Source organism: Sceloporus occidentalis, unplaced genomic scaffold (genome assembly GCF_023333645.1).
Source record: "Sceloporus occidentalis isolate IW3139 unplaced genomic scaffold, rSceOcc1.0.p SCAF_15, whole genome shotgun sequence".
Classification (NCBI taxonomy): Eukaryota; Metazoa; Chordata; class Lepidosauria; order Squamata; family Phrynosomatidae; genus Sceloporus; species Sceloporus occidentalis.
Window position 1 is genome coordinate 11427501 of NW_028316995.1, and position 15979 is coordinate 11443479.

The following is a 15979-nucleotide window of genomic DNA, read 5'->3' on the forward strand; positions in this document are numbered from 1 at the left end:
TTGGTTGCTATGGGGACATGGTCACTTTTCAAGCTATGCATCAGAATCAATTTATACATACCCCAGTTCGTTAAAGTCAGTTAAAGTAGCTGGAGCTTTATTACTTGGTGATATGTGTTCCTTGCCAACATGCAGCCATATTTCACAAGGAAACAATGGAGCAAATTTGGTGCAAAGTGGAAGACTAGGAGCAATTGAAAGTATCATTCCACAGGGAAAAATCTACTATATTTGCGGATTCCCCCTAATTTAACACTTTGCGCCACAATTGTTTAAGCTATGCCTCTGTAACATTAGTCCCCAGTTTTCTGCTTAGTGTGGCTTTAAAATTACTGGATACATGCTGTGGATAACTTTTGCTTGTTGTGGTATCACAAGCAAACCAACACAAACAGAAAATTTATTTTTTACTTCTAATCATTTGAACATGGCATCTTTTTAGCATGTGTCAGTGGCAGCGCATGACCAGGACACCTGTTTATTTAAAAGTAGATTGCCCCCAACAAAAGTGTGACCTTTAACAGGGATAGCATTAGTTAATTATCCCTAACAAATGTTATTACATATCGAAACCTTTGAAGTGATTTTCTCGTCACTTACCCAAAAGCAAAAGGTGTCCTGGGTGGCACTGCAATGAAACCATGTTAGTGATCTCCAGAGTTTTGATTTTACATTACATTATGACGTAGGATTGGAATTTTAACTTCGTAAAGTACTGTAACTTTAAAAAAAAGAAAATAGATACAATACAAAATACAGTGGACAAACAAAAGAGCCAAGATACACTTAGCAACAACACCAATGGGGTGTACAATTCTTTTCAGGCTTTGAAGAGTTAAAAGACGTTTCCAAGGGTGTTACTGAGGCAATCAAAACAATGTGACTTTATTTGTATAGTGTCTTTCATGGATAAAGCCTCACAACAGTGATAAAAATAACAAGGAACTATTGGAGAATCCGTATTTGACTCTGGGAAGTGAATCTTTGCCCTCAAGAACTAACAGTCTAGACTAGCAAAGTGACATCTCAAGACACATTTTTTGCTTGTGTAATTTTATAGACAAAGCGTGTAAACATTTTAGGTAGATTTGAAAAAATTAGGAAACTGAGAATGCTTTCCAAAATAGACACATTAATAGTTTATTTTTATCATTTAACAAAATGCAAAGTGATTGAACAGAAGTGTGACCAACATTTGTTTAGCATCAATTCTTCTAATTACAATAGGTATAGTTTTCTTAAAGATCTTGGCAGATAGGTTGTTCCAAACATCTTTGAGAACTAACCACGATTCTTCTATGGATTTGGGCAGTCTTAGTTGCTTTCCTCTCCATGTAATCCCAGATAGACTCAATGATGTTGGGATCAGGGCTCTGTATGGGCCATACCATCACTTCCAGGACTTGCTCATCTTAACACTGAAAATAATTCTTAATGACTTAATGACTTTGGCTGTATGTTTGGGGTTGTTGTCATGCTGCAGAATAAATCTGGGGCCAATCAGATGCCTCCCTGATGGTATTGCATTGTTCATTCCGACCAAATCCCCAAATCCATTTGCAGAAACGCAGCCCCAAACTTGCAAGAAACGTCCGCCATGCTTCACTCTAGCATGCGAACCTGTACAAGGGTGTACCAGGGTCCCACTGTTTCCTGCAATGCTGAGCTGACAGAAATGCTGGACATCTTCCGATCGCAAAGGAAAATAAGCGTTATGTGAATTTTATCTGCTGCACACCTAGCGGCACAAATGAACCAAGGCTAGTTAATACAATGAAGAACAGTGCTGATCATGAAAGACCCTGGTAAGGGCACAACACTCTCCAAATACTGGCCAATAACCTGCCTCCCTACAATATGGAAAGTCCTTTCAGGTATCATAGCCACCAAGCTATAGGACTGCATGGGCCAATATATGAGCACAGCTCATAACGGCATTGGGAACAACACCAGAGGCTCTAAGCACCAGTTGCTCATAGACAAAGCAGTCACCCAAGACTCAAAGTCTAGACAGACCAGCCTGAGCCTGGATTGACTACAGAAAAGACTATGATTCAATGCCACACACATGGATCTGTGAATGACTGGCGCTATACAAAGTCAACATGACACTAAGGACCTTCCTCAAGAACTCAATGGGAGTCTGGAATAGAACATTGGAAGCCAACTCAAGAGTGAAACTTTCATCAGCCGCCTCCTCTACATGGATGACATCATGCTGTATGCCAACAAGACATCGACTTGCTGATCATGGATCTACAATGAAGACATTTGAATATCATTCGGACTGGAGAAGTGCAGCAGGATTGTAGTAAAGAGAGGGAAGGTACTTAAGACCAATGGGGTAGAACTATCACCAGTCCACATACAAGTACCTTGGTATCCAACAGTCACATGGGAACCACGATGAGTAGGCAAGGAATAGATGTAGCGGTGCCAAGTGATAACAACATTAGGAAGAACGAGTATGAGAAGCTGGAGAAGTACCAAGGCCAGAAGGAAGAACTAGAGAAGATTTGGAGAGTGAAGAGCAAAGTGGTCCTAGTAGTTATAGGAGCACTTGGGGCTGTGACTCCTAAGCTAGGAGAGTGGCTCCAACAGATTTCAGGAACATCAGAAGACTCTGTCCAGAAGATGAAGTGCTACGAACAGCTAAGATACTGCGCAGAACCCTCAAACTCCTAGGCCTCTGGTAGAGGACCCGGGCTTGAGGAAGAGATATACTACCCATAGGAGTGAGAAGGGAATTTTTTGCATACATATATATGTATTGTTTTGACATAGCAGGGGGATGGAAATTACTTTTGATGAATTCACATTTTTTTTATTTTGTAGATTTGAATCCCTAAAAAGGGACACTCCCGACCCTCATTTGGACTTTAAAGGGGTTAATTAAAATGTTGGTGATGCCCCTCTTGCAAATCCATGGGTGGATTTGCCATTGCCTCTATCCCCAACCACAAGCTATTTGCAGTGCAGGAGATGTGTTCTCCTGACACATGATCAGAATCCCTCCTCATGCATTAGCCCTCTCCCCATCCAATAGTTATTTGTTGTGCAGGAGTTGTGTTCTCCGGACACATAGTACACTTACTGCCAGTCGGCTTCAGTTCTGGCTCGGCAAATGTCGGAGTGGATCTAAAGAGATCTCCTGTGCACATGCTCAGAAACTGCTCCCATGTTTTGTTTTGTTTTTAAACTATATTTAAAAATGTATATTTATGCACTCAGAAAGGACTGAGTAATAGTCATTATATAATAATAGTCATTATTCTTTGAACTAGCTCCATGGGATGCTGGGTGAAGGTGATACATTTTATTAGGCCAATATAGAAAAATATATAGAGCCACAGAAGTTTTTTACTTTTCAGACCAGGGACTATGCAAAAATGAATGTAATTTTTCTGTATGATTCTACAGTGATTCTGTAGTAAAAAAAATAAAAAAATGGATAAGGGTCTTGAACACTTATTGTCCTTCCCTAATCAATTAACGCTATACAAATTCAGCTGGAATCTGATGGGAGGATTTTGTGATGTGTGGAAGGATATGATAAGATCCTGTTTAGTTACTTTACAGAGAAAACTACTCACAACTATTTTCATACTTTTCAAGATATGTTGTACGTTATGCAGAGAACATGTGAGCTCTTTAAGACAATCATTGTCAATTAAGTTGACAGCTCTAATGGCACCATATAAATAAGTAATAATCATAATAATAATAATTCAGTTTCATACATAATAAACTGTTACTTGTTTTCATTTTCACATATAGTTTCACATACTACCATACTAACTACTAATTTTATTTACTTATTTGTGAAAACATTAGCAGCCAATGTGCTGGATAGATTCAAAAGGAGGAGGTAAAAACAATGGATTGTGGTGCAAAGTTTGAAAATGTAGAATATATTTTTAAATTTAGCCAAGACATGTAACTCCAAGTTAAGTGTGAAACGTTAGCCCTGTTTGATAAATCTAGGGCACTTCTGAATCTAGGTCATTTGCTAAACAGTTGTAATTTATTATTTATTATTAACCTATCACTGTCAAAATAAATACAAGAGAACGCCACGTTTACTTGTTTTATTTACTTAAAGAACACAGTAGTATGAATGATTATGGCTGCATTATTATAAGCTACAAATACATATTAAATTAAAGGTGGGAGTTATACGTGTTTACTTCCTTGATTTTAAATATTTTTTTTATCATGATAACATTCTTCTAATAAGAAAGTATGGCAAAGCTTAAAGTATATCAAGCGTAGATACCTTCCTCATTTACCGCTGTTATTGATTTACAATTACTATAATATGCCCAAAGAAGAAACCTAGCTAGTCTCTAAAGTTTGCAATCGTTAATACTTCAGTTATACAATAAAGGTATGATCTTTACCAAATTTGCACTTTTTCTTTCAACTGTTAACCTGGTATAACCTGGTATATCTTGAGCTACAATTGTCATGATTGTAGAGGATAATGGGAATTGTGGTTCACTAACAGACTGAAAATGCCTGGTTTCCTATAACTGATAATAATAATTTGTAGAGCTGTCACATAGAGAACTAGTTTCAGTAACGTATAACTGTAAAAAAACGTATCAGCCATCACTGTAAACCCCCTCCATTGCGGTGGATTTTAAAGGGACCATTTTCAATCATATATTTGTATACAATAAAAGGAATTCGCTCTTCTCCTGTTTGGATCTTCCCTTATTGCTCTTAGTGGCCTCATGAAAGCCTTCATACTTAGCTCCATGTTCATTTTTGAGCAAAATTATGACCACTGACAGGTGTAGCGAATAACACTGATAACCTTATCATGACAGTCCATGCATCTACGGGTCAGGGCTGTTATGGGGGCAAAAGGAGGACCTACACAACATTAGTCAGGTGGTCATAATGTTATGGTTGATCAGTGTATTTAATTAATTGTCTGTGGGAAATTAAAAAACATTTTCCAGCTTCAAATCGTTCACATAGCTGTTTAGTGATCAGGTCTCTTAAATAACCCTGAGCAGGGTTTTAACCCTTTAGGATTTGGCAAAGGTATCACATGCACCATGCTGATTTACATGAGGAATAAAACAGAGAGATCAGTGCCAAATGCCAATTCAAAGAATTAGGTAAAGCCAAAATCCAAGTGAATATAGTGTAATATTGAAAAATATAGACCAGACCTGCCAGCCTAGTTCTTATTGGCCTAGGTCAGTATATGCTGCTATATGGCAGAATACACATGTTAAGAACCATAGAGAGCTTTGGTACTTTGACATAATCACTGTGTTTTCAGGAAATAGCCCTACTACCATGAACAGCAAGACCAGCTTTCCTTAGTTATTTCTCAAATTTAAAAGATTATAATGTTAACATTTATTTAAAAATAATAATATAACCTCTTTTGTGTCCCGTATTATGAACTGATTGTCTGCTATTTCTTCCTGGATGTCACAACACTACCTCAAACTTAATCTGTCTCAGACTGAACTCATTATCTTCCTTCCTTCCATCTCCACCCCATTACCTGAATTCTCAATCTCTTTTAACAATATGACTATCTCTCCTACAAATCAGACTCAATGCCTCGGTGTCATCTTCAATTCAACCCTCTCCTTCTTCCCTCAAATTCAATCCCTCAGATCCTGCCACTTGCACTTAAGAAAACATCTCTTACACCCGCTCATTTCTCACCCAAGAAGCCACCAAAACCTTGGTTAACTAGGTTATCCTGCCTCAGCTGTTGCAACGCTTGTCTGGTTTAAATTCCTGTGTCTCAACTCTGCTTCCCCCTCTGTAAAGCCCTCCACTGGCTCCCTGTTAACTCAAGAATTAAATTAAAAGTTCTTCTATTAACATATACAACCCACCATAACACTGTTCCTCCACACATTTCTGCCCTCATAATAAAATACTCCCCTACTCGATCTTTACGTTCTCATAACAAAATACTCAATCCTTTTTTTCTTCTTCCTGTGGCATAAGGCTTTCTACCTCCCTTATCACCTCTTCCTTTTTTTCCACTTCAAGACTTCACTCGTACCTCACATCTCTGAAACACATTTTCAGCCAACCTCCACCTTTCACCAATATTCAAGAAAAATCTAAAAACGCTTAATCTCAAATAACTCTGGGACTATGTGAAGAGGGTTTTCTGTAAGAAAAATGGACATAGCGGTATTAACTCAAACGAAAATGAAAATCGATACCTTTAGCTGAAATGGATACATTTTCTCGGGCTTGAAACTCGGATCTGTGTCTTGATCTGTATTGGTCTTCATGCACTTTTTTCTACTACGCAGCCCTATTTATTGCTGAGCAAATCTACTTCACTTAGTTTTTTCTCTCCCATCGCATAACCCTAAACATAAATTTGGTACCATCAATACTGCTCTTTTCTTTTCCTCCTAACCCAACATCTCTTTGGTGCTATCTTCGTTCATTTTACTCCTTCTCTCTTGCTCACTCTAATCTCTACCCTAAGACCTTTCTGCCACTTTTGACACTGTGGACCACCCTCTTCTTCTTCAAAGCCTTCCCAGTCCTGGTATCTGTGACAATCTTCTTTCCTGGTCCTCATCCTACTTCTTCCAGAACTCATCCCCTTCGCTTCCCTTCTCAATTAGCATACCCCAAGGCTCAGCTCTTGCACCCCTTCTGTTCTCACTCTGCAATGCCACACTTATTATTATTATTTATTTATATAGGGCCAACAATTTACACAGCACTTTTTTACAATACATACATCCAAAGGGCATGACAAAACTTAAGACCCTCATCTTCAGGGAAGCATTTCAAATCTAAAGTTAAATCTTTTCCTCCCACATGCCTTTGCCTTACTTTCCTAGCCTCACTCTTGCTGTTCGGTGTCTCCCACCATACCCTATTATTTTGCAGTATGTCTGGCTATTGTATGCATTCAAGTGTATATAATGGCTGAGGTGTCTCTTTAATCAGAAATATTTTATACATGTCCAAGGTTTGATGTAGTTAATGAACAGCAATCTGACAAATCAAATATTTTCCAAATATTGTACTAACAATTATCAAAATTAAATGAACTACAGAATTGACAAAATTGTAATGTGATAAGCACAGACACACCAAAGTATGCTAATGTTTGTCCAAGCTGGCCATAAGGCATACATTTCTAGAAAGGAGAAGATTACTAGACATGCCTGACAACCCATGCCACTGTAAAGAGAGTAGCCCTCAATTGTCCAATAATAATGTGTCCATCAGGGGTGCATCCCACCATCCCATAGCTCCCTGTAAACAAATCATGTAATCCTATCCACATGAAAGGAAAGGCTGGATCACCATTTAGCAAGGGAAAATACAGAATTACAAGAATTTATTATGAATAATGCTTGCTATTTTTAAGTCAAGAAATATTTTCCTACCAATAAAACCAGTGGTGCAATGAGTTGATCAGCAGCAGCAAAAGGGATGCATGAACTTGATGGACTCCATTCTATCCCTTTAACGCTAATTAATATCTTACAATGTTACTTACTTTTCTTTATAACTGGAACACTTTCCCTCTTTAGAACTTGAAGCTACCATATCAAATAATGTGGGCATAGTAAAACCAAGTAAAATAATTTAGTTCCAACCCTGGGCATCCTAATATGTGTACCAAGCATGCTTCCACTGTGCTTTCATCAAGCCAAGTGCCTGTTCTTAGTTCAAGTTATTTTTTATCACATATGGGCAAAATAAGTACTAGATATTAATACATAAACTCAACATTCAAGGATTTAAAGTTTTATGATGAAATATGACTATACGTGCTTAAATTCTCATAGAATAACTAATGTCTTCATCACGCTCACAAAACTAATCTTCATTATTCAAATGCACATATTGTTCTTTCCCATGAAAACCTTGCTTCCCAGAGTTGGTGTGGGAAATGACCATATATATTTCATAGCTTATATGTCATGATTTCTGTACACATGTCATTCAAGGTTTCACTTTATAAAATGATAGAATTCAAAAATATTAAAAGTTTTGTAAGGTTAATAAAACCCAATATTTGATATGCAGATAAGGTTTATAATGAAAAAGCCTGGTGATACTCATAGTGTTTTAATGGACGGCTTGAACTATTCTTTGAAGTAATTCAAATTAACTTTAGGGGAAAAGTAGTATATTAAATATTCATATTTTTTAAATATATAGTTAAATATACAAGGAGTAAAAAGACCAAAAGGGAAAAGTATTCTAGTTTTTTTCTTTCAAAATAAAAAAGGTATTAGGTCTGAGGATAAACAATTCAGCTCTGTTGTGATATTACGATCTGGCTAAACATAAATTTAGTTACATATGACTGCTAAATGAAAAATAATGATGTAAAGTATCCACTGTGTCTATTAATATTTGTTGGAGTTCTAATATACTTTTGCTAATGTTGAGTACATGAAATTATCTAATTCAAAACCAATAGATTCACTGAGTTTTTTTTATTTAAATGGGATGCAAACTGTAAATCTCCCAGTTTTTATTTTGAGGGAGTTTTAAGATACGTTGAGGGGCATTATTTTAAATCAGTGGAGTCAGCATGAAAAAATAATAATTTGTTTTTATTTTAGGATCAAATTTCATTTACTGCACTCAAAGTAGTACATCGGTACTTTGAGTTCATATACAATCCAAATTGTTTCAATCAGAAATTCTAAGACTCGATGTGCAAGGATTATAATTAATAACTACCGGCTGCCTTGTTTCTTGAAAAAAAAGTTATCAACAAGCATTTGTTTTAGCACAACAAAAAAAAGTATAATTAGCTTATCCCACTTAGTAAATCTGTATGCATGCCAACTCATACCAAACTGCTACTCATACAAAATAATTGCAACAATACAGTTATCTTCCAGTCCTTTTGCACAAAATTTATTTACAATGTATACATAAATGTTCCATGATGGGACTATGGAAAAAAAAAAATGCACGCACAACTAATGCCTTGCTGAGAAATAAAGTCATCATATTAAAAATAAATCTTCTTCCGTTCTTGTTTTGAGCTGCGTAAAATAGGAAGTGATGTATATATTGTTTTTCTTATTTTATTTTTTTGCTGCGTGGGGACTGATGCTTTGATGTGACAATTAGGCTCCAAACACAAGGCCATTTGGTTTCCATGCCTCCTCCTACCAGTTTCCTTAAGACACTGCTTGCAACAGCTGATTAATCATTGTTGATGACTGAAGATTTTCCCATCCTTTCCGATTTACATCTGTTCGGGCCAATTCAAATATGGTGAGTAAATGAATTAGACATGCAAATTCAAGCCCCAGGCTAGAGAGGGAGAGAAACAGAGAGCGAGACAGGGAGACAGAGAGAAATAAGAGAAAGAAAAAGAATGACGGATAGAAATGTGCATGGCTAAAATCCATGGATCGAAGAAAAAAATCTTCTGCCTGACACACTTAGTGTAATGTTCTAAAATAACCTGCAAAAAATGATTTTTTTGTGGTTTGCAGAGTAACCGTAAGGCTTTTTTTCTTATTTTCTTTTTTAAGTAAGGAGGCTTCTGGAGGAAGTGAAGAGCTATGGAAACAACACACATAGTGTGGAAAAATTTTCACATTTTTTTAAAAAAATCTATAAGAAACAACATAATATGGTTAACAGTATAATATCATTTACAATATTTCACTCTTTGTTCTCTTAATGTCTTATATAACATATTTATTGTCTCCCAAAACTTGATTTCAGTGGCTGTTTTCTGCTTTTCTTTTTCAGGGGGAGGGGTAGGGTCCCTATGAAGAACCTGGGGTCTGTTTTGGTCCTACATAGATGCAAAGAATGTCACAGTCTGAGCAGAAGACAGCATTTGAAAAACTGTGTCATTGTAGACAACAAATATTCCTTTGTTATTGAGCATGAATGTCCATCGCATGTCCACTCATTGTTGGATCTCCTGTATTGAGCACCGAAGGGCTGGATGCTGACATTGGCATTCCAGGGTGAGCTGGTCCCCCATGCATCATCATTGCTGGGTGGTGATGGTGTCCAGGAATGTAGGTATGCACAGAAGGCCCATGGCGCAGTGGAGCATGATGTAGGGGCATCTGGGATGGAGAATAACTTGGCTGACCCATACTCATACCCATTGGACCACTCGGAGATATGTAATTCCCTGGCATACCGTGCAGTACTGTAAGGAAAAGAAATAATAATTAAACACATATATGTATCTAGTGATTTAAGTGGATAACGTGAAATTCATTTGTGTAAATTTAGTTGGCTCCATTTATAGAAGCAAGAGAGATAGATAGTTTTCTTACACACAAATACCTAAATGCAATGTCTTCACTCAGGACCCTTACCATGACATGACATGAGTCAAGGAGAGCAGACTGTTAAGATTGAGAACATCAGACAGAGGTATAAACAGGAGAAAGAAGAAGAGTGATAGTATAGGAATTAATGTACTGTGCCAGCTGTAAGAGATAAGCACAATGAGCAATTTGAAATGTAAGTAACAAAAAATATGACAAGAGAAAATGGCCCGTGGAAGGTACAGGATGGATGGATGGGAAAGTATGTGCGAGAGACGATGATGTAAGTGTTTAAAATTCCAATATCCAGAGGAACTAAAATTGTAAAACATGTGATGGCAACAAAATACTAAGCAACATGTTATGACGTGTCTTCTTTCACTGCATGCATTAATTTTACAAATCATGTTATGTGTGGGAGCGCCTTAAAACACCAAAACTTGTTTGGTGAACCATAGTAGTAAAACTCGGGAACAGGTGGATGATGTATGAAAAAAATCAGTGTTTGTACACATGTAAGAAATCAATAACTGTTGGCAATTAATTCCTTCCTTCTGATCACGTTGATTTAAAATAAATCAAACTGCAAACTCAGTCAAGCTTTCACTAAATTTCAGAACAATGAGAAAACGGAAAGTAAAACAATAACCTCCTCCTGCTTTTTGAGGGCCTCTGTCTTCTGCATGGATTGCTATGGTTGATGAAAACTGACAGGTGTATTGTTTCTGAGAGCAATAAGCTCCATAATCATCAAGGGTGAAAACCAGAACGTTACTGCTAAGTAGGTTCAATTGGCTTTAGTTGTAAGTAATGGGGCAGCATGAACACCTTGAATTCAGGGCTCAAGGAGCGAATGGTTGCTTAATCTAGCCTAAAGGAACATTTTGAAACTAATGAAAATTGGTTAGAAAATGTGCCTTTATATGCTGGTCTTTAATCTAAAGTGGTGATTTTCTTTTTTCCATAATAACTTTTAATTTAATTGCTTATGAATCATGGCACACATGTCTTTAAAATTAATTGACCCAGAAATTAAGAAACAATATTTAGATTAAGCCAGAAAATGTCCACGATATTTTGAAAAAAGCATTCTCTAGAATGGTTAGATGTGTTGGTCCTTAGTCCTGGAAAACACATTCAACGCAGGCTTTACATACGGAAATAGATTAAAAAAAAAACACACACATGCACATGAAAAAAAAAACTCCAGGGCTTTCTATGAAGAACAATAACACAACTGAATTGGGGAAATGAGATTGAGTTTGCAGGATTTTTACATTCCTTTGGAGAGAATAGAAAAATATTTTCTATACTAAATAACACAATGCAAGATTGTGGGGACAGTTTATCCAGACTTCACTGGGCCTGCCGCTAAGAGATTGCTTTAATGATCTCTATTTTTGTATACTGAATAAGTCAAATCCATTTGTCACACTGCAAGTGATGGCATACTTAATTTGGATATAGTCAATTAGCCTGGGCTAAGCTTCACAACCTGCTGTGCACACCTCTATTTTATATTCTTTTTCTTTCCCTTTGCCACACGTAATCCTGTTATAATGGGCAGAACAAAGGGAAGTAAACTGAAATTGTTAAAGTTTTTTTCCCCTTTTTTTCCATGGATAAAATTATAAAGCGAATGGCTACTCCAATTTGCCAGCGTTTATTTGCTTTAAAGGAGTCCCTGTTTGCATTCTTGATGTCTTAAAGGTTAGGGAAGAAATGTATCCCATGCATCAATTGTGTTTAAACAGATTTATGACACTTTGGGGACATGCTCTTTCCTTCGACTTGCACTGCTGCAGACTGCTTACATTTTGCAAATCAGTCTGTTGCCACGGCAACACCCCACTCCCCATCACAAGGCTCCACCGCCTGCCTATTCCTTGTTTTGTCATGTGGTCAGTACTGTATAATAACTAACACAAGAGTAAATGTACGCAGCGTACAAAGCTTTGTGCTTGAAACAAGCGCCGAGTCAATTCAGGGAAACAGGATTTTTATGGAAAAGGAATGAACAAGCATGGAGCTATGGGCACACAGACAATATGTGATATGAAGATCCAGAGGGAAAAAAAAAAACAAAATATGAAGAAAAAAATTCCTAGAACAAAATAAAACAGCACCCCTCATTGTACTTACTTCCCCCTTGCTTTGCCATTGGTAAACTACGTGAAGGTTACATGTAGTGCCACTGCCCCTCCATGCCCATATTCATGCCCATTCCACTCATAGGTCCTAAAAGGGAGATAAAAATCCAAGAAGATGCCAGAAGATCAGAAAAGTAAACAGAAAGCACCCAAAGAACCAGTGTCAATATAGCATCTGAAGAACAGGAAATGTCATAGAGGAAGTACCCAGATTTTACCCACTGAAATCTTTAAGATGCACAGATCAAGAGGTATAGGCAAAGCAAGATGTTATGTAGCTCACATAAAACTACCTATTCTGGTTACATGGCACACATGATTCCCCCACAATGGAGTTCACACTCATAGAGTTAACTCACCTGGTGCTCTGATTCCCATGTGTTGCTGGCCGTCCATTACAAAACCACCCATTGGCTGCCCATCGGGATTGTACGGAGTGCCTTGACTTACTAAAATGCGAAATATTAACGTTTAAATTGTAACTGTGAAGATCACTAAATGTTAAGGATGTGATATAACTGTATACTTAAAATTAAATACACTTAAAAACAACAAGATTAAGTAGAGAACACCTTGGTTTAAGAGACAATTGTCAACAGAATATTAGTCTGAACAGCAGTACAAAGTAACCCAACACCATTTGTGACCAGCATGCTATTATACTATGAAATGGTACGGTGATACATGTTGATATTTCCTGAGTCAAGTCAAGAATATGCAACATACGTCATTCTGTTACATTAAAGACTATGGATTAAGAACCACAAAAAAACATCAATAAGAAATAGTTCTGAAGATATATTATATTTTTAAGTTTCAGCTGGACACATAACAAGCATTTTTCAAATGTAAGTTGCCTTAGGCTATTAAAGCACAAAAAAAGATCTACCTTGATGAGTGCCTTTGAACCTTACCAAGCCTCATAAGGGATACTGACCCCTTACCCTTTTGACAGGTTATAAACTTTACAGCAATTCCACACCAAGCCATGCACCAGGGAGTAGCAGAAGGTATAGCTGAGAAAGAAAGCTAATACAATATATTTAAAAAAAAAAATCATAGATCAAATTTAAATAAATTAAAATGAATCAACTAATTTGCAGTGTATAGGGTTTCTTTTAGGTGTGCTTTACTCCCGGCAATCATACTATTTACCAGGTAATGGACCTCCCGGTGAATGGCTTGAGGATGGTTTTCGCCTGCGAGACTTGAATACAGTTACTATTGGGGACTTGCCTGCTCGATTAGATTGGTCTATCATGGGCTGGACTATTCTTCTTCTGGCGTTTATAAACCTAAAAAAAGAAAACAGACATGTGTATGGTCAATACCGTAATTGCTCAGGAACTATTCCGCATTTGACTGTCGATTTGAGAAGAGCAAGATGCAGTTCAGTCAGATGGTCTTTACATAGTTATAAATGTTCTAAAGGCAATGTAACCCCTTGTGACCTTCTGGAATACAAGCTAGAGGTTTCCGAGTTGATTTATGTTTAGCTGCTTTTACCACAGTTGGACATTTCCATTTAATCTTCACATGAGGGAATTCGCCAGGTTTGCCTGAAAACAATACACGTATACCGCTATAATTTCATGTTCTAAAAGGAAACAAGAATTATAGAATATATCGCGGGAAACCTTACACAGAAATGTTTAGCAACCTAAGTAAGGCTTCCGTTATCATTTTGTTTGGAGTCCATTTCGCAACTTTCATAAAAATTTCTCCTCTCTTTGGATCCTAATTCTATTTTAATGCCCACTATTAAGATAATGAACTGTAATGGCAGTACACCATCAAATGAGGGAATGTCTGGAGTTTTATCACCAACAGCTCAAACTGCTGGGGAGTTCACAGTAAAACTTAAAGACTTTTTTTTGTTCTTTTCTTTTGGTGTATTCAGAAACTGGGGTCAAGACAAGGTCAAAGTCGTAGAGTATTTGTGCTTACAATCTTGTTTTGTAGAGAAATACAAAAAAAATATCCTAACATTGCGAAAGGTAACTCCACATAAATATATAATCAACAATTAACAATTAAATTATTAACAGTAGTTTCCTAGTTCTGTAAATATTAATTAACCAAACACATTTTTGAAACATATTTCAAATGTGATAATTCAAGTTATTCAAATTAAATATATTTACTCAGATTATATATTCTTAATAAAGTCAAGTTCTCTATTTTATCCAAAACGAAAGGCACCACTAAACGTAACACAAATAAGATTATAGGTAGGAGGAAGTTTTGAATTTTTTAGTGTTTTTCATTGTAAATTAATGCCCTTTTGCATCATACAAAAAAACTAAGTAAAACTGTTAAAAAACTTAAATTTTTTACCTTTGCCATTTGCAAATTAGACAATGTTTAGGGGAACTTTTTGGTTTAAAAAATACTATACACTGTAAAAATAATAAAACAAAGAAATAAACAAAGCTATTGTCCAAGAAGGCCTCTTTGACCTTCACTTAGAGTGCATATATCCCTCCCCTTGTGACACAAAGATTTCTGAATGCCTTTCTTAGCTGGATGCCTCTGTATAAACACTTTCCCGTGGCCTCCTTACACTGGGGGTTCATTTGCTATTGTTCCCCAGAACCTTGCATTTGTTGCAAATGCTTACGTCGGTTTAAATCTCATTCGTTAGTCGTTTTAAATTAAAATATCCGTGTTCTCAATCATCTCTGTATTTAAAAGACTTCAAAAATGAGATTCTCTTTCTCCGATATGGTAACAAAGCAGGGGTTGCATGTGGAACGTTTAATTAAACAGTCCGTCCTTAATGTAGGAACATCAGAAACCCATTTCAGAAGAATGTATGGCAGCTGTACTTCACAATAAACAAACTTCTGAAAATACTTCCTTCTTCTTTAGCTCAGCACGTATATATGTAAGTAGATAAACTACGTAGGAACAATTTCTTGAAAGCCTTAAGGGAAAATTAAGAACATTTCCCTTCTAGGCAAGGTAATAAAATGGCATTCTTGCTCCTCCCAGAAGAAGTCAAACTGAGGTCAGCATCCCTGCCTCCTATCTGTTTAAATAAATTGGTCCAGCTGTTTATTCCCTAAATGGCCTTTGACCTTTTCTATCATCCCCCTTACTCTGGTAACCAAATGTTTCACTTTTACACCCAAACATTAATTACTATAAAAAAAACGCGCTTAAAGGGTAAAAATTAAACAACATAAAAATGTTTTAAATAATATAAAGAGGGGATTCTAAAACATTTAAAATTAGCTTTGCAAGTTTTTTGGGGGTTTTTTTTATGACTTACATTTGAAAAAAAAAATCCCAACTTCTACTGTTTAACTAGCCAAAACTTTCTTCAGGAATTACCTTCTCAAGTAAGCCACTTTCTTAGTACATAACGTTAAATACAGGAATATATTTTTTTAACATTGAGCAAAAAAAAAAAAACAACACGTTTTTGATCCTTTATTAGTCTGGGGATTCGGTTAAGATCCACGCAAAACCCACATGATTATTAACAAATGTTAGGAAGGGCACTGGAAAAATCCCAGAAACATCTTCTAAGTCTTTAAT

At 36.5% G+C, this 15979-nt stretch overlaps 1 protein-coding gene across 15 annotated transcripts in view; it reads right to left on the reverse strand.

Moving 5' to 3' along the window:
* Positions 1–9878: 9878 nt before the first annotated feature.
* The window catches only part of LOC149303239 (homeobox protein Meis1-like), an 83966-nt gene continuing 77865 nt past the window's right edge, over positions 9879–15979 (reverse strand). For 5 of the 15 annotated variants that reach the window (XM_089481673.1, XM_089481670.1, XM_089481671.1 and 2 more), the window contains 3 exons: positions 13669–13731; positions 12792–12881; positions 12466–12514 (listed from right to left, as the gene is read on the reverse strand). In XM_089481673.1, coding sequence (XP_089337799.1) covers positions 12466–12514; positions 12792–12881; positions 13669–13731 — 202 coding nt within the window. Of the gene's footprint in view, positions 10163–12465; positions 12525–12791; positions 12886–13668; positions 13732–15979 lie in introns of those variants that run through there. The other 10 variants (XM_089481661.1, XM_089481659.1, XM_089481660.1 and 7 more) reach the window with 5 other exon arrangements.